Raw genomic sequence first — 21,831 nt, forward strand, 5'->3', positions numbered from 1 at the left:
GGGAGAGAAGCCGGGGCTCCGCACCTGCTGGAGACAGAGTACTCCTGGGCTGTGGGCACCGGTGTTCTCTGTCCTCGCGGCATCTCTCCTCTCTCTGGATTCATATATTATGTAATATTAAATATGATGTTTTTTGTATTATTTAATGTACAAATACAAAATAAGCCTTGAAAAATTGTTGGCACCTGCCACACTCTTCTGAAAACATGAATGTGCTACTGGCCACAAAAAGGTTGGGGACCATTGGGTTAGAGTGTCTTAGCACAGAGCCTCTAACTAATCCCTAAACTAATATATGCAGTAAGGCAGACTTTCTGTTTTATTAACCATTAGAGAGGGATCTCTGGTAGAACAAATCCTTTAAAATGGTGGATACTACAGATGCCTTGTAAGAAGAATGCTGACTGCACTAATCATGTTTGCTGAGCTAACGGCAACTGCTCCCCAGGCCTTTTTTGGGTCTCTCTGCTCACAGAATCTGTCAGTATCTCCATATACAGGCAGATACTGTGGGATTAGTAGAGGTGTCTCTTGTCACTGATCTAATATGTATCAGTATGCTTTATTTCCTGCTCTGAATTCGTCCTTTGTTCCTTTTCAATTCTCCTTAGGCTTTGAAAGATCATATTAAGGGTCCGCCTCAGAGAAACAGAAGTGTACAACTACCACTCTTTCTGCTATGATGAGTAAGAGGAGCAATGGCTGCAGATAGTGATTCCTTTTCCACTGGCACTAGCCAAGTGAGGCAAAGCCCCTCCTTATACTTTGACAATCCATGTTCTTATACCTACATCTGAATGCAATATCTGACATGCAATATATGAAATAATATATTTTTAGGGCATCCAGTGTACATCACCATGTGAGAGCAGACATATTGCTGGTTTGACTTCAAACTAGAAAGTTCATATTCCTATTGGTAAAAGAGAAAATTAATCTCATTCATTTTATTCCCATTTGAGTTGCCTATTTCTTGCCTTTTTAGGTTGAAGCACCTTTGGAAGAAGCCATTAAATTTTTAACACCGTTGAAGAATTTGGTGAAGAACAAAATAGAGACTCATCTTTTTGCTTTTGAGATTTACTTCAGGAAAGGTAAGTGAGAGAACTAATAGAATAAAGAACTTTGTAGTTATCACACTAGAATAATTTTCGTAGATATTACATCAATCATCACTGACCTATGCTGTTGCAGTATCACTAGTTGATGCAGATGGTTTTTAACTGGACACATCCCCTCCCCTGGTTGTTCTGTGGAATAACAAGGACCACCTTTTTCACAGAGCTGGAAGAGCTGGTGTTGATCCAGTTTTTTTGCTGTATTCTTTAAATCCTTTCGGACCAGAGATGGAAAATGTGCAAACTTGCACGTTTCCAGTTTGCTTGCTTCCACCCATAGTCATTCATGAATGCAAGTTAAAGGCATGCAGATTTTTACATTTGGATTTAAGTTTTTAATCTGATTTCAGGCTTGTGTTCTTATGTAAACATAGGTAATAAGATTTCTTTCACTCCAATGTGTTTTCTAGCAGAAAGATCCTCACTGTGTTGGATCAGGACACTCATAAGTCAAAATGAGATATGCTCCTAACGTCCGTTTCTGATCAGTACAGTTATTAAGGACACTTAGGTCAGGGCTCTTCATTGAGGGGTTGTGGGCAGTGTTCTCTTCCCTCCTATTGGGTCCAGACTGAATAACAAATACCATATTGCTGCTTAGAATTCTGGGACACAGACCACGTCAGCGTTATCTACACTTGCTTCTCTAGTGACTTCAGCACTGATACCTCTGATGGTGATGTTTTCTTTCTAGCCAAGAAAAAAAAGTGTGATTTGAATACCCTTAGGCATTTCTGCCATGCACAAAACTGAAATCTGCAGTCCTTTCTCACAACAACCTTAATTTGGCCATATTGTACAGTATTGAGATAAATTGTACTACCAGTACAGTAATATGAAACACTACAAAAAGAACAAGATATTCAATTGATGTCCAAACTAAAAATTTTAATTGCTTAACTTTTTTGTATGTTTAAGTGATCTAGGAGTTCATCTAGTCCAACCCCCTGCTCAAAGCAGGACCAATCTCCAGACAGATTTTTGCCTCAGATCCCTAAATGGCTCCCTCAAGGATTGAACTCAAAACCCTGGGTTTAGCAGGCCAATGCTCAAACCACTGAGCTATCCCTTCCTTCAAAACATTGTTTTAGTTTGAATAGCTTGTATCTGAATTCACTCACTAACTTTAACGAAGTAGGGATAAATTACTTGCAAAAGAAGCAATGGTAATACATCTTTGATCTGGTCATTGACATTTCAAATAAAATTATCGTTCTCAATCTTAACATCTAAAACTTAATTTGGTTTCATTTAAAAGATTTTCAGAGATAGTTCTATAACCAGCCACCACCATTATTTCATTTACAGAGAAATTTCTTCTGATGCTGCAGTCTGTGAAGAGAGCATTTGCTATTGACTCCAGTCATCCTTGGCTTCATGAGTGTATGATTCACCTCTTTGGCAGTGGTATGTATCTATCATATATATATATATCTACATACAGTATTCCTGGAGGAATTCTGCACCAAAAAATTTAAAATTCTGCGCACAATATGTTAAAAATTCTGCAAAATTTTGCATATTTTATTTGTCAAAATTACACAATATAATCATGCCAGTTTCAATTATTTTAGTAATTTATTTCAGAATAAGGGATGGTCTAGATAATATTTAGTCCTGCCATGAGTGCAGGGGACTGGACTAGATGACCTCTTGAAGTCCCTTCCAGTCCTATGAATCTATGATATCTGTCAAGAAGTATGTCTGTAACAATACAGACAACAAAAAAGATTCAGGAAATGTTTTTTGACAAATAGATGTATTAGGCATATTAATACAGTAACTCCTCACTTAACATTGTAGTTATGTTCCTGAAAAATGCGGCTTTAAACGAAACAATGTTATATGAATCCAATTTCCCCATAAGAATTAATGTCCATGAAAGGGTTAGGTTCCAGGGAATTTTTTTTCATCAGACAAAAGACTATATTTTTTTATACATACACAAACACACACACAGAGGTGAGGAGTCAGGGGGTGGGATATTTTCCAGGGAATACCTTACTGCTAAATGATGAACTAGCAATTGGCTGAGCCCTCAAGGGTTAACTCTCACAGTCTGCAAGGCAGCAGAAATGGAGGGAGGGGAGAAAGCATGCAGATAGACACACACTGTGTGTGCGCATTTCCTCTTTAAGTACACTGCCTTGTTAATTAGATCAGCTTGCTGAGACTGCAGATGCTGCTGCCAGCAAGCTCCCTCTGTCCTGAACCCTGTTGTGTGTCCCCCCGCTCTATGGAAGATGGGGTAAGCGGGAAGCAGGAGGGAGGGGGGCACCCCGACATTAGCCCCCCTCTTCCTCTCCTCCCCCCTGCACAGCAAGCAGGAGTCTTGGGGAGCAGATCCAAGGCAGAGGGCAGGAGCAGCACATGGCAGTGGAGGGGAGGGACAGCTGCAATTGCTAGCCTGCTGGGCAGCTGCTGCACAGGGAACTTAGGGGAGCAGGGACTGATGGGGGAGATGATAGAGGGGCTGCCGGTCCACCCTGGTTCCAAGCCCCCATCAGCTAGCTACAAAGGCCGCTCTTCCTGCAAGCAGTGGACAAAGCAGGGGGCTGCCAAACAATGTTAGAAGGGAACATTGCACAACTTTAAACGAGCATGTTCCCTAATTGATCAACAACAAAACAACGTTAACTGGGACAACTTTAAGTGAGGAGTACACAACTGCTGTACACAACTTTGAGTAATAATTCATTCAAACCACAATACAGAAACGTATTTCCCACACCCCTCAGGAGCAGTGCAAAGACTTGGGGGGGTGGGGTGGAATTAGGAGGTCAGAGGTAATGGAGGGAGAGGGAAGTAATTGCTGAGAAGAAGCTTAGAAGTGAACCTGGAGGATTGTTGAGTGCGTGTGGGAGAAGTATGGAAGAGTTTGGGGTTGGGTGGTTAGGGGGGGTGGAATTGCTAGGGAGTTGGGGAACCTCACCAATGCAGATCGTGGCTGATCCCTAGCCTCTTTCAGTCAGACACATCTGCCCCCATCCCCAGGTGTCCCTGCACCCCCACTCCCATTCAGCTACCACCCGTCTGTCCCCCACTACCTCTTTTGAATCCCAGTCTGTGACCCCCCCCCCCCCCAGCAGTCCCATGTGCCCCACGCTGTTCATCCCCCACATATCCTGTGCCTCCTCACCTGGTCCCACAGGCAGGGTGCTGTAAGGAATGCAGTCTCTTCTCCTATATATCCACGGAGGGCTGCTTCCGCCTGGGAGCGACTGCCCTCTGGTCTCGTGCCACAGCAGCCTCTGGTGGGCAGAAGAATGTATTTTCTGTGGAGAAAACAAATTTTGCCAGGGACATGAATACTGCACGTGTGCAGTGCTGCAGAATTCCCGCAGGAGTAATAGCTGCAGATGGCATATATATCTTTTGTGGTCAACTGTTTCCGTTTACAAACTATCAACACAATTAATTCAAAATATTTAATATCGAATGTACATACATTAGAATGCTCTTTAAATGAATAACTTCAGGTTGCTAGATTAACAGTACAGTTTTGACTACTACAGAGTGACTTAAAGGAGCACTGTGATATTAAAAATCAAATTCTGTAAACAAACTTCTTGACCAGTGCTATTAAAAGTAAGGAATTTTAAGTCAAATTTACTTGCTGCTATGTAAGTTCTGAGGCCTTTTTGCATTTCTCGTAGCTATGATAATGAAAATTGGTGAATATAGGTTTACCTTCTGGTAAACCTTTTCCTTTCATGTTCATAATGCTGCAGCCTTTGGGTTACAAATGCTCCATAAGAATACTACTTTGTTTAAAAAATAAGATTGTTTTTTCAGAACTTAAATTTTGGCACAAACTTATGTTGATATTATCCCTTTAACTAATGTGGTTTTCTAACTTTTAGAAAACCTTTTGATAATTTTAGTTATTTTTTCCCCCCATTCTAAGGCAATGGTACCTAAGGCAATTAGTTTTGCAGTTAAACGGATATGGGGTTGGAGAGAGGTGTGGGTTTTTTTGTTTTTGTTTTTTTTTAAATGTGGCATAGCCAAAGTACTTGTTTGTGTTTGGTGGTATAAAAAGATTTTGTGGGGATGTTGTATGTCCTGCGTGACTTGGGAGTAGTTTTGCTAGTTCTTGGCAATTGTGAGTAGTTGACTAATATGGCCATCTGAAACTCATATCACTATAATTTTATACCATAACATGCCTTCAACACCTAACTCTTGCTATTTGTTAAGAAGAAAACATTCTGCAACTTTTTTTTTGAACTTTTTATTAAGGCAAAGTTGCACTAAAATGTTAACATGCTACATCTTACACTACTGATGACTTGTTCAGGTTAATACTGTTAAACTGTTCAGTAAAATATTTTTAGGAAAGCCTCCTGTGTTCTGGGCCCTTATCCATAAATTGAAACATACAAAAGGACTGTCCACTAATACAGTTTTTCGATGGCCCTGATTAACTTCTGCTGACAAACTTTTTAGATGTGATCTGCAAAGGGGGGAGGAAAAATTGGGATTGTGCACATCTGCTTTTTTTGTGATGGTTTTTAGGACACCTAAAGGCTAATTTACATGCTGTTAAGAAGTTTGTTGGAATCCCACCTCTCCTCCAATCCTGCTGGAAGTGCAGAACAGTTATATAATAGGGCAGGCAATTTCTCCAGTAAGGAGATGTGCTTAAACAAAATGTAGCTTAGAGTACTATATGCCCAAAGTCTACTTTGGTGAAAGAGTCTAGGTGAATTTAGAAATGGTTGAATGTGTGGGACAAGGAACAGGTGGTGGTCCTGTGGATCTGTACTTCCAGCAGGATGTGGGAGGATAGGGCAATGGATCTGTACGTTCAGCAGGATGGAAGAAGATGAGGATGGGTCAACAGAGGCTTTTTATTTCTTTAATCGATTTTTTTTTTTTACATTGGAAACTCTGGTCTTGTTTTGAGAGAAGAATTGCTTATTTGCTGTATTTAATTCTTGTTTAAGTTGAAATACCTGAGCAAAGAGTTAGAAGAAAAGTTATTTTTTGTTAAAGGTTCAGCACTCCTACACTTTAATGGGTTCATTAAGGGGTCCCAATCTACATCCCTGCTTTCTCAAAAAAGACCAGCAGCAGAACAGGGAAGCTGCTTGAGGGATCTTGTTCTCTGTCCCCTCCCTGATTGACACACATCACAGATGCTTCAGGGACAGCCAGGAGTGCCCACCTGAGCCACCTGCAGATGCAAGGGACATGGTCTCAGGATAAGCTGAAGTTATGAATAGAAGTCCTGGAGATGAGACCGCAGGCTGCCATGCATAGTGTTTCTGCCTGTTCTGCAGGAGTGCACAGTGGTGCAGATCCCGACAGTGCATCCAAGATGTGCTATATAAGCAGAGAGGAGCTTGATCATGCTCTGTCTGCCTGGAAGTGGAGTCATCAATATGGGATAATCCCGCTGGCTCTGAGCATCCCACTTCCCAGCAGTGGCCTGGCAGACTTCTTAATTGGACATTCAGTGACCAACCACAAGTGGTCAATGAAGAAATTTGCCATAGATCCCATATTTCATTAATGAGGGGCTACTATAGTAGACTTGTTTGCCACAAAGGACAACACCAAATGACAGACTTCTCCAGAGGAGGCATGAGACCAGGACCATTGCTGGACACCTTTCTTTGGTGGTATCAAGGACTCCTCTTGTTTTCCCACAGATTCCCCTGATCTTCAGAATAGCATTCAAGATCAGGAGAGATCACACTACAATAATCCTGATAACTCTTTACTGGCTGAGACAGATTTTTGGTTGTTGGATCTGCTGTAGACGTTCACGTGAGCTCCCGGGCACCTCATGGCCTACTTTGGACATAATATCTCGGAATCACAGTCAGTTCTTCTTTGAATAGTGTCCCTACGGATGCTCCACTTCAGGTGTGCTTGTGCCTCTTGAGCCCTTGATCGGAGATTTTCCATTAGCAGCATCTGTTCAGCCCACATATATGCATGCTGCACACCAAGGGTATATAGAGCTGCGCTGGCAAACCACTCTCAGTTTCTTCTCTACCACCTTGGTGTGAGGTGGAACGTTAGTATGTCCACCTTGGCCATGCCTTAGTGTGTTCTACAGTTGTTTTTTCAGTTATTTTAGTGTTTCTAAATAATGTTTGTTGTTGTTAGTCATGAGAGGTTTGGAAGTTTTTTCTCTCCTTTTTCTGGGGAGCTTATTTGGCCTGGCTGGACATGCCTTTCTAGCCAGGTTTCATATGCTGCCTCTGTTGTCAGGAGGCTATCCCAGTCAGAGAGAGCCACTCTAAGTATATCTGTTGCTTGGAAGAGTCCCATATGTCCCAAGAATGTAACTTTTGCCTGGCTCCCAAATTTAGAGCACAGAAGAATCAGGAGACCAAACTGAGGCTTCTGATGATGGAGTGCTCCCTTCGACCTACTTCTGAGTCAGAACAGGAGTGCGCGCACATGCCGTACATCTATCTTTTCCCAGATCCAGTACCCCTTCGACCTCAGTCAGGTCTCTCCTAAGAGGGGCAAAATTTCAGAGTACTCTGGGAAGGCTCCAAAGAAGAGGATCTTGGTCTCCCACCACAAAGAGCTGGCTCCCAAAAGGCCCCAATCTCCCACTGAGTCTATGGTGTTGGAGCCCTCAATGGCTTGGCTCAGTACTCTGGAAACGAAGGACTTTTCTCTGGACTTTTCAGCAGATCTGGGACGATCCCAGAGTGCTTTTGAGAAGCACAGCTCTAGCAGGCCCTCCGGTATTGTCTGTGAAGGACAGGGAGGCCCAGGACATACATTCCTTTAGAATGGCACTGTCTATATCAGACTTGCCATCAGTGTCTTCTCACTCGGCACCATCGGTCCCAGGAAAATTGAAGCACCAGACACTTTTCATCCTGGCTCCAGATCAACGGTATTGTCCACCTCAACTGCTGCAACAGTACTGACCCACTCGGTACTGCAGGAATTCTGCTACTCCAGAGACATGACAGGTTTAGATGATCCAGAGTCCTCACTTCTTAGGGGTACCGAATGACTCCCAATACTGGGACCCCGGTCTTTGGATTATCATTGCTTCCCGGTACTGCAAGATTTTCTGTCTTTTTCTACTGCCTCTCCCCCCTCCTCCCCCCCGCCTCCCTATTGGAGGACACTGACGAGGAGGACGGAGACCTTCAGTCAGTCTCCTCATCAGTGCAGGGTTCCCCTCCACATCCATACAGTAACCCATACTTTGACAAGGATCCTTACCCACAACGGGGATGGAAAGATCAGTATTGTGTGCCGTCCCCTCCCCCTTGGGATCAACAACAGTTTGCCAGATCTCCAGCTCCATTGCGCTGAGAAGCTAGGGCTAAACAATCTGCTCTATCAAATCCCCAAAATGAGGAGACCCTTGAAGAGCAGGAGACTAGAGTGGATAAGGAGGCCATCCCTCGAACTCTTATTTCATCCTCGACTCAGAATGAGTCTTACTTACACCACCATCGATGACCAATGATTTTTGGCAGTTCAAGAACCTTGTGAAGAGGGTGGCTGACAACCTTCTCAAGAGATATCTGAAGGATAAAGACCCACAACACAAGCTCCATCCATCTCTTTCAGTCAACACCACCCACGTGGGTTGCGCTATTTGTTAATGAAATGCTCCTAGATCCAGCGAAGACTGTATGGCAAATTCATGACACCATCCCACCAACTTGCAAATGGGCAGATAAGAAATATTATGTCTCTCCCAGGGACTCAGAATTTTTATTTTCCCACCCACTCACCTAATTTCATAGTAATAGAAGTAAATGAGAGGGGTAAACAGTATCACTCTAGGTCTACCCTTTATTAAAAATAAATAAATATAAATAATTGGAGATATACCAATCTCCTAGAATTGGAAGGGACCTTGAAAGGTCATTGAGTCCAGCCCCCTGTCTTCACTAGCAGGACCAATTTTTGCCCCAGATCCCTAAGTGGCCCCCTCAAGGATTGAACTCACAACCCTGGGTTTAGCAGGCCAATGCTCAAACCACTGAGCTATCTCTCCCCCGCGGGACCAGAAGAGGTTAGACATTCTTGGCTGAAACGTTTACTCACCTGTGACCCTCTAGTTTTGGACAGCAAACTATCAGGCAATCATAGCGAAGTATAACTTCACAAATTACATCAAGTTTGCAGCATTTATTGAACATTTTCCACAGGACCATAATGGAGAACACGGCTCATCCTATGCCTTCAAGATTTATTAAGGGTTTAGGGAGCCTATACCCCCTGGTTAAGGATCCTACTTTTTCTTGGGATCTCAACTTGGTATTTAGATACTCATGGGACCTCTGTTTGAATCTATGGCAACCTGCTCTTTGCTTCACTTATCTCTGAATATGGCCTGTCTAGAAACTATCACATCAGCCTGGAAGGTTGGGGAAATGGGGGCATTGTTCACAGACCTTCCATTTATGGTATTTTTTTAAGGATAAGGTATTTTTACAGCTGTACCCTAAATTCTTACCTAACGTGCTGTCAGATTTTCATCTTAACCAGGCCATTCATCTATCAGTATTTTTCCCTAATCCACATAGATCTCAGTGTGAGACCTCTTTTCATACTTTGGATATTAGACAGGTGTTGGCCTTTTATCTAGATGGGACCAAGCAATTTTGGAAATCACATAGACTGTTTGTCTCCATTGCAGAGAGATCCAAGGGGTCCACAACCTCTACACAGAGACTTTTAGGTGGATCTCTGGGTGTATCATCACATCTGGTGCTCTGTTTCCCCAAGCAATAATATCACACTCTACCCGATCACAGGCAACTTCCCCAGGTTTATTCAAGAGCATTCCAGTGTCTGAGATATGCAGAGCTGCTACATGACCCTCATTGCATACTTCTTCTAAACACTGTTCCGTGATCCACGCTGTCAGATCTGATGTGGTTCTTGGTATTGCTGTATTCTCTTTAGTCTTGGACTCAGTTCCGAAGCTCCCTCTTCCCTGTGGAGATACTGCTTGGGAGTCACCTGAAGTGGAGCACCCATAGAAACCCTACTCGAAGAAGTTACTGACCTTGGGCAGTAACTGTGGTTCTTTGGGATGTGTCTCCCTATGAGTGCTCCACTACTCGCCCTCCTTCCCCTCTGCTTTAGATTTCTTTGTTGAACATTCAGATAGAGAAGGAACCGAGGGTGATCTGCACTCACAGCTCTATATACCCTTAGTGCACAGCACAATGTTGTGTAGAGCACACACATGAGCAGAACAGATACTGCCAACGGAAAATTTCCAATCAAAGGCTCAAGAGGCGCGTGCACACCTGAAGCGGAGCACCCGTAAGGACCACTTCTCGAAGAACCACAGTTACTTCACAAGGTGAGTATCTTCTTCATCTGCCATGCAGACCTCCAGTCATTGCACCTGATAGCTTGGATGTTGGCTGGTTGAGCAGTACTAATAGGTTGCTCCCTTCAAGTTCCATTAATTCTCATACAAAGTAGAAGGTCCTCCATCAGGAAGTCCTCCATCAGGAAGACTTACTCTCAAAGTAGAAAAGATTTTCCATATGGGCAGCCCAAAACAACTTAGACCTAATTGAGGCACCAATACCAAAGATACGAGATTATATGCTGCTCCTGAAACAAGTGCTTGGTGTTCTCAATATCTGCTTGCACATCCTTCCATAGGGTCTAGGTGGTGCTAAGACTGCACCCCAAGTTCATACCTAAGATAGGCTCAGATTTGTACCTAACCTTGCCAATGTTCTTCCCAAAATCTCACACAATAGGAGAGAAGAAACTACACATGTTGGGCACACATTCAGAGCATTTACTATATTACTTTAATAGGACCTGATCCATTTTGGCTGTCTCCCTGCCTCTTTGTGGCCTCTTCTGGTCCATCCAAAGGCCAAGCCATCTCATCACAGAGAGTCTTCAATTCATCTTGTACCATGCTCAAAGAAGAGAGAGTGATACTTACCCAACAGTAATTGTGATTCTTTGAGATGTTGTAGTCAGTGTAGATCTCCATAACCTGCCCTCCCCACTTTTTGGTGTCTTTAGCTGTCACTGGCTTCGCATTGCGAGGGAACTGAGGGAAAGTCGTAGCTGCCCCACCTTTTATGCCAGGGGTCCCCAACGTGGTGCCCGCGGGCGCTGTGGCACCCGCTGGGGCATCTATGTGCGCCCGCCTACTGGCCGCTGGACAGGCAGCCACCACAATGCCGCCGAGAAGTGGCAACATCAAGAAGTGTTGCCGCCAAAATTTCGGCAGTGACACCTCTTGACGACGCTACTTCTTAGGGGCATTTCGGCGGCGACGCTTCTAGGCGTTACCACTTCTCAGCGGCATTTCGGTGGCTAGTCATCCGGCACCCGCCACACGGAAAGGTTGGAGACCACTGCTTTATGCCTTTGTACAACATGCGCGCCCTTGACAGACACTGCTACTTAAATTTCTGGTCTTGGGTGCATGAGATGTATGCACACTGTACAGTAGGATCCACACTGCCTACAACATCTCAAAGAACCACAGTTATTGTAGAGTAAATCGCTATTATTTTTGTCAATTTCTGGGCACCAGCAATTGTTATAGTATTTGGCATCTCTATAATGGTGACCTGTACCCTCAATATAATCTGTAAAAGCACAGTTTGCAATGCTTTGTCTGTAAAGGCTTGTTAGTGATAAAGTATAAAGAGGAAAAAATAGAATGTCTTGGTTATTTACCTTTCTTCATCTTAATGAATTTTCAGTTGACACTGATTTCTTTCAATTACACTAATTTGAAAAATATCACCTGCCATTTTTATGTCAGTTATATTTTGCTGTGATTAATGGTAGAAAGTATCCATATTTGTGTTAAAGATTTTTTTTTCCTTTTTACCCAATAGTATCTGAAAGTAAAGATCTACCTGATACAGTTAGAACAGTGTTAAATCAAGAAATGAATCGGCTTTTTGGGGCAACTAATCCAAAGAACTTCAATGAAGCTTTCCTTAAAAAGAACTATGACTCACTACCACATAGGTTATCAGGTACTTTGTTTTTGTTATTTCTAAATTGTTTCCTGTTTCTGTGGATTTACCTCAAGGACCTTTATCTTTCTCTTCCTCTTTCCCACTTCCTATGCTCATATAGCATTGGCCCCTCTCTGTTCCCACATTGTAGGTGTGATAGGCTGCTTTTTCCATTTGGAATGGCTTTCTTGAATCCATTTAAATTCTCAGTTGAAAACAACTTTTTCTCCTTGCCTATATATATATCTTAATATCTTTCCCTGTATGCCTCAATTCTTGGCTACACTGTGTAAAAAATCTTTGCATCACTTCTGGCCCATAGACATTTCTGGTGTAAGTGAAGTGTCATAAAAGATCTTTTAATGCTAACTGTTTAACTCTGTAAAATGTTTTGGGATACGGTTTATATGAATGACACTTTACAAAATAATTGTATTTTATTGATTCATTAAATTTAAAATATCCTGGGGATGGGAAGTTTCCATTAAGTGGAAAAACTTAATACTGTGAAACACTATATCAGCAAGCTTTTCTTCCTAATTCTAGCAATAATTCACTGATTTTAAAATAAAAGTGATTCTTCAATGCTGGTTTTCTGTTTCTGAAATTGTTGGATTAAATTTGATGCAAATCAGAGATTACAACTGCAAATGGTACTGGCAACAAGTGGTGTTTGATCAAAATAGATAATAAATAGTGGGTCCAGTAGTCTAAATATGCTGCACTTAAAGATTCAGGCAGCTGCCATCTCTACTGTAGATCTGCAATGTAGAGTTCTCAACATAAGTGTTGATGTGTCACGGAAGAGCTTCTGCTGTAGTTTGACTCAAACATTGTCTGAATTGGTTGCTCCAGTAGGGCAGAAACCTGTAGAATCGTCTGTAGCCACTAGAGAAAACACACACACTTAACCAGGAATTGCAGCCAGGTGTCCTGAGTCTGTATATTCTTCTTCTGTCAGCAAATAGCTGTGAAACTCACTGGCAAAGTGTCTCATCCCCTTTAGCGGCTGTTCCGTATAGACAATAACAGTCTAGTGTACTGCTACCAGTTACACCAATAGCTGAAGAGGTGGATGTCCATGCTGTTTGTCTAAAGGTCTCAATCTTTCTGATGACCCAAAATGAGGATCAGTGTGATTCCATGTGATGGAATTTCTATTTTTAAGGGGTGCTTTGTTTTGTTTTGTTTTTAATTACAACAGTTTTGTCCTTGATCTCTTTGTGCCTAGTTGTATGAATGCCACCTAATCTCACTGGGGTGTTGGAAAGATAAATTCATTGTTTGTAAAGTACTCAGATAGTATGGTGAACTCAGGATTACACGCTCACCAGGAAATTAATAATAATTTTTTTATTCAGTGCAGGAGTTAGATCGTTTACATTCAGTGTGTGGTAGATCATTCAGTGTGTGGTATTTAATGAGGATAAACTGAAATACTCAATAACTACTCATTTACTGTATGAAGCAGGGGTCCTGGGGAAAATGTAACATAATCATGATAAAAGGCTATCATGTATATGCACAAGAGGCCAAACTAAGGTTGCATGGGCAGCATGGATTCTGTCAATTTGGAATTTTTGAGTGCTTTGAGTGCTTGACTTTTGAAAGGAAACATTTTAATGTAGTTTTTTAATATTTAATATTATTTTAATGTAGTTTATTAAAGCATTAAAGTTAACACGATACACGATGATAGAAATGCTACAAGTGGATGATTTGTAATAGCTGTGGGAAGCCAAATTTGAGTTTCTTCATGTATGTCTGAAATGTCAATCATAGTATTATATTAATGCAGGTTTCCTAAAATGTGTTAAAATGTTTAGTGCTGGTGAAACAACATCTCCAAGGTGCAGAGAGTAATTTGAAGCATACAGACCACCACTTTTCCTGCAGAGTGGCATAAAGAGTTGGCCTTCTCAACAGGGCATTGTTCTCTTGACCTCACCAGTAGAACCCTGTGGTGCTGGAACAATTTTTATAGTCGGGGTGCTGAAGGTGGCAACCATGTATTTGGGTTGTTATTACTACCAGGGGATGGGGCAGCACCCTCACCAACCCTAGTTCCAGCACCTATGGTAGAACTTTCCCTCTTAATCTCCCATGTTTACTTCTGCCTAGTAGTTTGTCATCCAGTTATTAGGTGTCCTCATTTTTCAAGTCATGGTTTACTATAGCTCCCTTTCCCAGTGGTGATTACATATTCTAGTGGCTGCTGCATTATAACATAGGCAGTGGTGATGCAGGGTTCCCAACACAGCCCTGACATTGTGCCTCAGCTTTGATCTAGAGGGGCCATCACTAGCATTTAGAGGTTAGTACATTCTCCACGCCTATTTTGTATTTTGAAACCACCACCAAGTTTGCCAATCTTAATTTGTTTTATGTAGAATCTTATGCATTTAAAAATAGACATAGCGCACCCATCTATTATGGAGAACATGGAACATAAGACTCCAATTGGTAATCCTTTTGTGCCAGTTTTAAACTTTGATCTAGAACTCAGTAACCCATTTTTTTCAGAGCTGTGCAGTCTTTATATTGTGTAATACAGACTTGTTTGACTTGATATTATGCTGGAGAAAATTATTTTTCTTTTGTAGCTGCCAAAATGGTGTACTATTTGGATCCTTCCAGTCAGAAAAGAGCAGTGGAGCTGGCAACATCCCTCGATGAATCCCTTACCAACAGGAATCTTCAGGTAAAGAGTGGAGATTTTTTTGGAACCTGAGTTTGCCTCTTCTAGATAATTGGCACCAGGAGTGTTGTTCCTGTGTTTTGTCTCCCTGCTGTATTAGCCCCCTTAAACTTTTTGGTTCTGTAAGCGATATCGTTTTGGTTGTTTGGGAAGTTTTAGATTGTATTAGACAGTTGGTACATCCATAATCTGTATATTTAATGGTATTCTGCAGATGGGCAGAAAGCCTGACTTTAGGATCCTTTTGTCAGTCATAAAAACTGTTAAAATAGCTTCTTTCCCATCTTAACTGTTTTTGCCACAGACTTAGGAATCTTTTATCCTGCCCTTTCTGGTGGCATATGGACTTGGAATCTGTGAAATATTCTCTCTCTTTCAGGAAGAAATAATATAGGAAAGAAGTAGGACAATGTGTATCTGATGACTGAAAATCTAGTATTGGGACCTCAGATAAAGGTCATTATAATTGCAGCTATTTTAAACAAATCAGAATGATGAGATCAAAACTGTCTGGATTAATGTACAAAATTCCTCGGAATTTCCTCTTTTCTCCTCCGTCCTTCAATGCTAGTGACACTTACTTGACACTTACTCATAGATGCTGGAACTAGAGGTGTAGGGGGTGCTGCAGCACCCCCTGGCTTGAAGTGGTTTCCATTATATGCAGGGTTTACAGTTTGGTTCAGTGGCTCTCAACACTTGCACTATACAAAAAATGTCCAGCACCCCCTGCACTTACTAGAAAATGTGATTCTTCAAAGGCTGTTCCCTTTTCAGTATACTCCTTGGCTCTTGCTCCTAGTGCTTGACTGAAATGCCCATAGCTCAAAAAGCTGAGCCATTAGGCTCTAGCATTGTATATAACCTCAGCTGCAGAACCTAAGTGCCTCTTGTGCTGCCAGCTGTCCAGTTCCTTTCTTACTACTGAGATCAGTGTCCATCAGTTGTTGTAGCAGACCTGTCTGTCTCTTCACATTCTTGGAAGAAAAAACTCAGTTTTTCTACAGCAGAATTCATATACTTATTATAGAACTTAATGCTGTTTCATGTTAAACTAAAAATAAACCATTTATCAGCATCACATCACCAGTTTCTTATTTTCAGTATAGTAGACTAGCTGTGGAGTTGAGTTTTTTTCAGTATAATTGTCCTAAAATAGAAAATGTTTTTCATTGATACTTTGAGAACACTCTTTACAGAACTGCTAGCTATACATGGAGGAGTTGATGCTTTCCAGTATTGTGGTACTATTTTCTTAACCAGTGAAGGGAAGTCTGAATCTGAATTTTAGTGACTTAATGATTGCTTGCATTAAAAACAGACTAAGAATACACTGAATAGCCACTCGAAGGATAGGATTAATTACAGTATTCTCATCATCCAAGACCACTAATTATCAGGAAGTCACACATCTTAAATACCTATAGCCTAATAGTTCCAACAATTAGCAGTAAATAGAAATTGGATTTTGAGCTACTTTGTGTAATCTTGAACTCATATGAAGATCCTTATTCTTTGCAGTGACTGCAGCCTGCAGAGAGAGTGGATCAGTTCGAGAACTCTTTAATTGCTTTGTAGACCACTGAGCTGGAGCCCAGGCTCCGGGACCTTTCCCCCTCGTGGAGTTCCAGAGCCCGGCTCCAGCCCGAGCCCAAAGGTCTATGCCGTAGTTAAACAGCTCTATAGCCTAAGCCCCTCAAGCCGGAGTCAGCTGGCATGGGCCAGCCGTGGGTGTTTCATGGCAGTGTAGACAAACCCTTTGAATCTATCACTATAAAGCAGGTTTTCTAATCCTTTAATCATTCTTGTGGCTCTTCTCTGAACCTTCTCCAATGTATCAACATCCTTGAACTGTGGACACCAGCACTGGACACAGTATTCAAGCAGCAGTTGCACCAATATCAAGTACAGAGGTGAAATAACTCTACTCCTACTCAAGAATTCCCTGTTCATGCCTCCCAGGATTCTGTGAGCTCTTTTGGCCACAGCATCACACTGGGAGCTCATGTTCAGCTGATTATCCACCACAGCCTCCAAATGTATTTGTCGCTGCATCCCAGGATAGAGTCCCCCATCCTGTAAGTATGGCCTACGTTCTTTGTTCATAGATGTATGCATTTACATTTAGCCATAGTTAAATGCATATTGTTTGCTTGCGTCCAGTACATCAAGAGATCTAGACCACTCTGAATCAGTGACCCATCCTTTCCATTTTTATCACTCCCTCAATTTTTGTGTCATCTGCAAACATTATCAGTGATGATTTTATTTTCTTCCAGGTCATTGATAAAAATGTTAAGTAGCATAGGGTTAAGAACCAGTCTCTGTGTGATCCCACTGGAGAAACACCCACTTGATGATTCCCCTTTTTATAATTACATTGTGAAACTTATTAGTGAGCCGGTTTTTAATCCATTCAGTGTGTGCCATGTTCATTTTATATCGATCTAGTTTTTTAATCACAATATTGTGTGATATCAGAAGTCTGACTATTATGTAAACACTATTACCTGTATGAACCAAACTTGTAATCTCATCAATAAAGATATCATATTCGTTTCACAGGATGTATTTTCTATAACCCATGGTGATTGACATTAATTATATTACCCTTTAACTCCTTATTAATTATCAGCTGCTCCATTATCTTGTCTAGGATCAATGTCAGACTGACAGGCCTATAATTACCCAAGTCATCCCATTTACTCTTTTTAACAAATGTAGGGAAACTACATGGAGTTTTCAAATACTCATAAAGCATTATTGCTTGAATTCAGCCTCATAATACAAATCTAGATTTTTGCCACCAGTGTTATGCCTTTGAGTTATGAATGCTCCACCTGTTATACCTCCCAGATGTTTTATTTATTTAGTGGATGTCTTTATAATTTGCAAACAGTTCTCCACAGTTTTCTCTATACTATGTCATTCTTTTGGTCCAGTATCTTTTCCCTGTGTGGTTATCAAGGTGTCTTCAGATATTCTTTCCAAATTCTTCTGCTTGCAGCCCACCTTAATGCAGAGTTCTATACCCTTTTTAACAAAATGCACATTATTCTTGTAACTCTTTGAGTCTCCAGGGACTTGGATCTATTGCAAGGCATCTACATTTGATAAAAAGAAAATATACTTCCCTGTAATTTTTTAATAGTATTTTTGTGCCTGTAACTGGGCCTTAGAGTTGGGGATTCTGTGACAGTTTTTTTTTAAGAATCACACCTTTTACTTAGGAGCTAATACTTGGAAGTACTGTGGCTTATTTAGAGTTCCACTGCACTGGTGTACACTGGTCCCTTCTGGAACCCATTGGTTGAGGATTTTGAGTAATGAGGTCCCACTAGTTATGTACGAAGAGTGTTATTGCAGGAATATGGATCTTTTGCGATGCAAAACACCTATACATGAAAAATAACTACTGATAAGTATTTTTTCCTTTGTTTTATAAACCCTAGTGAGTCCTAGACATAGTCACATAATTGTACAGTCCAAATATTTAGGAAAAAATACTTCTGGTTTCATCTAGAATCATTGTGTAGGTAAAGCTAGAAACAAAATTTAAATCAAATGCTTTATCACTGGAATTGCTGACCTCTGGAATTGTGTGGTGTTGATACTTTGATGCTCTTCCAGTTTTTTCTGCCAGCAAAGTCAACAAAGTGAAGTGATAATTATTTGTGTTAAAAGACTCTCTGCAACTAGTAGGGCTAGAAACTTCACTTTACTTGATGCTTTGACTCTAGAGAGTAAATTTAGTATTTTTACAGTGTGCTATAAGAAGGCTTTTGCATCTATGCCCTTAAACTAAGTCTACAAATGTTCGTACAACTTTCTCAAATATGTATAATGTTCTGTATATGTATTTATTTAGAAAAATATACATTTGAGAGTAGGGCAGAAGCTAGAAAATAACTATATATTCAGAAGTATTATCTTTTAATGAGTGTCATAGATAAATATTAATAAGAAGATTTAACACTTTGTTCTTTTGTTTTAATTAGACTTGTATGGAGGTATTAGAAGCTTTGAGTGATGGTAGCCTGGGAGACTGTAAAGAAGCAGCTGAAACTTACAGAGTGAATTGTCATAAGCTTTTCCCTTATGCTTTGGCTTTCATGCCCCCTGGATATGAAGAGGATATGAAGATCACAGTTAATGGAGATAGTTCTGCAGAAACTGAAGAACTGGCCAATGAAATATGAACAACTTTGTTTTAAAAAAAGAAAAGAAAAGAAAGAATGGAATAACATTGGTCCATATCTGGTGTATAATATTTTTGTCACGCACCTGCTGAATTGTTACACAGAGAAAGGAAGGAGTAAAAATGTTGCCTTCAAATAGTTTTACTTTTTTTATCCTGCTGACAAAGTATATATAAATAAAATATCTAACATATTACCGGATATAGGTTGTTCAGTTTCTTAAGAAAAATTAAAAGCTGCTAAAATTGAAGAAAAAAAACCCCTTATCCTTACCTACCTACCCCATGTTTTTAAACTAATTTATATGAAATCTGGAGGCTCATAACCCTCAGAGCAGGTGTGTGGCAGAAATATTACTTTAAATTTGTCTTGTGAGATTACTATTATCTCAGACAGCAAAAATGCTGTTTTAGCACTGGATTCTTTCACTGAGCACAAAGAGTTGTTGGGGCTTTAGCATCTGACTGATTTTGATACGGAGATGATTCTATTCATAGGAAGTATTCATTGTGAATCACTATTTACAGAGAAACCTACAACATACATGTGATGTTGTAGAGACTGGGACATACAGATACCAAGCAGAGTTAAGAAACATAGGGTGTTCAGTAAGCTTGTTGTGTCTCCGAAGTTCACTGTACACGATCAGTTTGGTGTTCTTGCACCACAGTTTTTAACTGAAGGAACCAGTTAGAACAATCTCTTCATTTTAATTAAACTTGAAAAGAAAGAACACTGCTGGTTTTGAGATGAACCTCAGAGCATAGTTTAGCCAAACTTGTTAAAACTGTAATGCAAGAACCAAATGAAATTATGCACTGTGATGTGGCACCAACTAATTAGAAAGATAGTGTGCATTTTTCACATAGAGTGAAAACAAAATGAGAACATACTATGGCTTGAAGTTACAAAGAGCGGAACTCCTGACTACCATTTTGACTGATCAAGAGACTAATAGTTTAAAACCTCAGCAGGCCTTGTTCACGTTATGCAGAGAAAAACAAGTGCTGCAGTTTAGATACCTCTGGAACTTTTACACAGTGTCACAGGTTTGTAATACTTGAAGCCCTACATTTCTAAGAATATATTTCTTGCTCAGTTGTTTCAGGCAAACTCAAGACTTTGTAACTTTTAAGGGGCCCAAGATTTTTTTTTTCAAATAACAGACCAGCTTCTTATTCCTGCAGTTACAGATGTAATTTCCTTTGTCAAACATAAGGTACCAAATATAATGCAATAAAATGTTTTGAAAAACAGTTGTGTGAATATTTTAACCAGTCTGTGTTGGACTTTGTAAATTACTGGATGAAGAGAAAGGTGCAGTTCAGAGTTGACTTAATATGCTGTTCAGTTCCACTGTTAATGTGTCACTGCTGATGGGTGGACTTTGATTGTATATTAAGTGCTAATGCATTATATATTAGTGCTTAGTATCAGGGAAATCCAATAGTACAAAATGCATTACTACTTGGCTTCAGAATACCAACAACAAAGGTTATGCTGACAGTTGTTGTGGACTGCAATTCATCACTTGCAAAATAAAGTTCAAGCCACCTGCATTAATGGTATAGATGAGAGAAGTGCCCAAATGCTTTTATGGACCTTAAAGCAATGAAAAAATTGACCACAGGCTAAAAAGTCAGTGCCTTCTTTGCAATATTTCAATTACAGAATATCATAATTAAGTGAAAGTATAAATTGTATCTTTTTTCGTATTGTGGAATTTAATGATTGACACTTTGTATAATTGTGGCCTTTAGGGGGGCTACTTGTTTCTCTAACCCTCCTCTTAAAATAGGAAGGGCAATTTTTACTATTGATTTTTTCCATGTAATGCATTCAGCACCACTTATATGCATGCTTTTCATGGATACAGACTTATCCTTGTGTATGCAAATAGTGTAGTTCATGTTGTAAATGTAGTGAAATGTAAGATGCTTTGCCATATTTGTGTTTTAATCTGCCGGGCTTTCAGGAACTTAAATACCTTGGAAACTTTTTAACTGACTCTGAGACTGGTGCTGATGTATAGATCCTGACCCATCCTTCAGTCCAAGATATTTGGACTATACCTCTTCTGCAAATACTGAAGGCAATTCAGCCTTGTCCATAGGGGTCTGAGTTTTGGCCATGCTACTTCAATCCTCATGCCACTTTCTCTGCCTCTGGTACTGTAGGCAGGCAGTTCTGTGTTCCTGCCTTTTTATAGCTAATTGTGAGTCAGCAGGGAGCAAAATCTTTTTTTCCCTCATTCTTTCCATTCTGGGGCTCCGCTGTGTGAATGGGATCACCCTCTAAACTCATTCTCTGTATTTGTTTTCTCTTCATCAGGCAAAACAGGGCAAGCCAAAAGCCAAGAGGCACTCCATCACCTTCACTCTGCCAGGGGGCTCAATCGATATGGCTTGTTTGGGTCTCTGTCTCCCCACACACACATTAGCAGAGGTTACTAGAGACACCGCCACACCGTCTCTGTTCAAAGCTTCACCCCGATCAATCCTTCAGGCACAGTGGTTCATGATAAACAAAGAGCTCTCTGATCTGCTCTTGGAGGACTGTGCACCTACAAGGCAAGACAAGCTAAAGTAATTTTCCATATGTAAAGAAGGCTTTTAAGATCCCAGCACTAATCTTTGAAGTGTCATGGAACCAAGTGTGTCAACCATCCATCTTTACCTGTAGCTTCTATATGTTCTTGTTTCATGCATAGAGCATACTTCATGGACAGGAACGTATTAAGAACTGCTGGGATTCAAGTTTTGGAACCATTTCCAGCAAGAAATGCAGAGAAAAGTGAAACTATCATCCAGAATAATTCATTCCTTCAGCTGGTGGTACCAAAGCCCCCACTGATGGTA

At 40.7% G+C, this 21,831-nt stretch overlaps 1 protein-coding gene across 2 annotated transcripts in view; it reads left to right on the forward strand.

Annotated features, from left to right (window-relative positions):
* Positions 1-20,247, forward strand: part of NAA15 (N-alpha-acetyltransferase 15, NatA auxiliary subunit) — a 57,686-nt gene extending 37,439 nt beyond the window's left edge. For both annotated transcript variants that reach the window (XM_039539685.1, XM_039539686.1), the window contains 5 exons: positions 986-1,094; positions 2,427-2,525; positions 11,951-12,094; positions 14,680-14,777; positions 18,773-20,247. In XM_039539685.1, the coding sequence (XP_039395619.1) occupies positions 986-1,094; positions 2,427-2,525; positions 11,951-12,094; positions 14,680-14,777; positions 18,773-18,973 (651 nt within the window). In that variant the 3' untranslated portion in view covers positions 18,974-20,247. The remainder of the gene's footprint in view (positions 1-985; positions 1,095-2,426; positions 2,526-11,950; positions 12,095-14,679; positions 14,778-18,772) is intronic.
* The last annotated feature ends 1,584 nt before the right edge of the window (positions 20,248-21,831 follow it).

The sequence above is a fragment of the Mauremys reevesii genome, linkage group 5, assembly GCF_016161935.1.
Source record: "Mauremys reevesii isolate NIE-2019 linkage group 5, ASM1616193v1, whole genome shotgun sequence".
NCBI classification, from domain to species: Eukaryota; Metazoa; Chordata; order Testudines; family Geoemydidae; genus Mauremys; species Mauremys reevesii.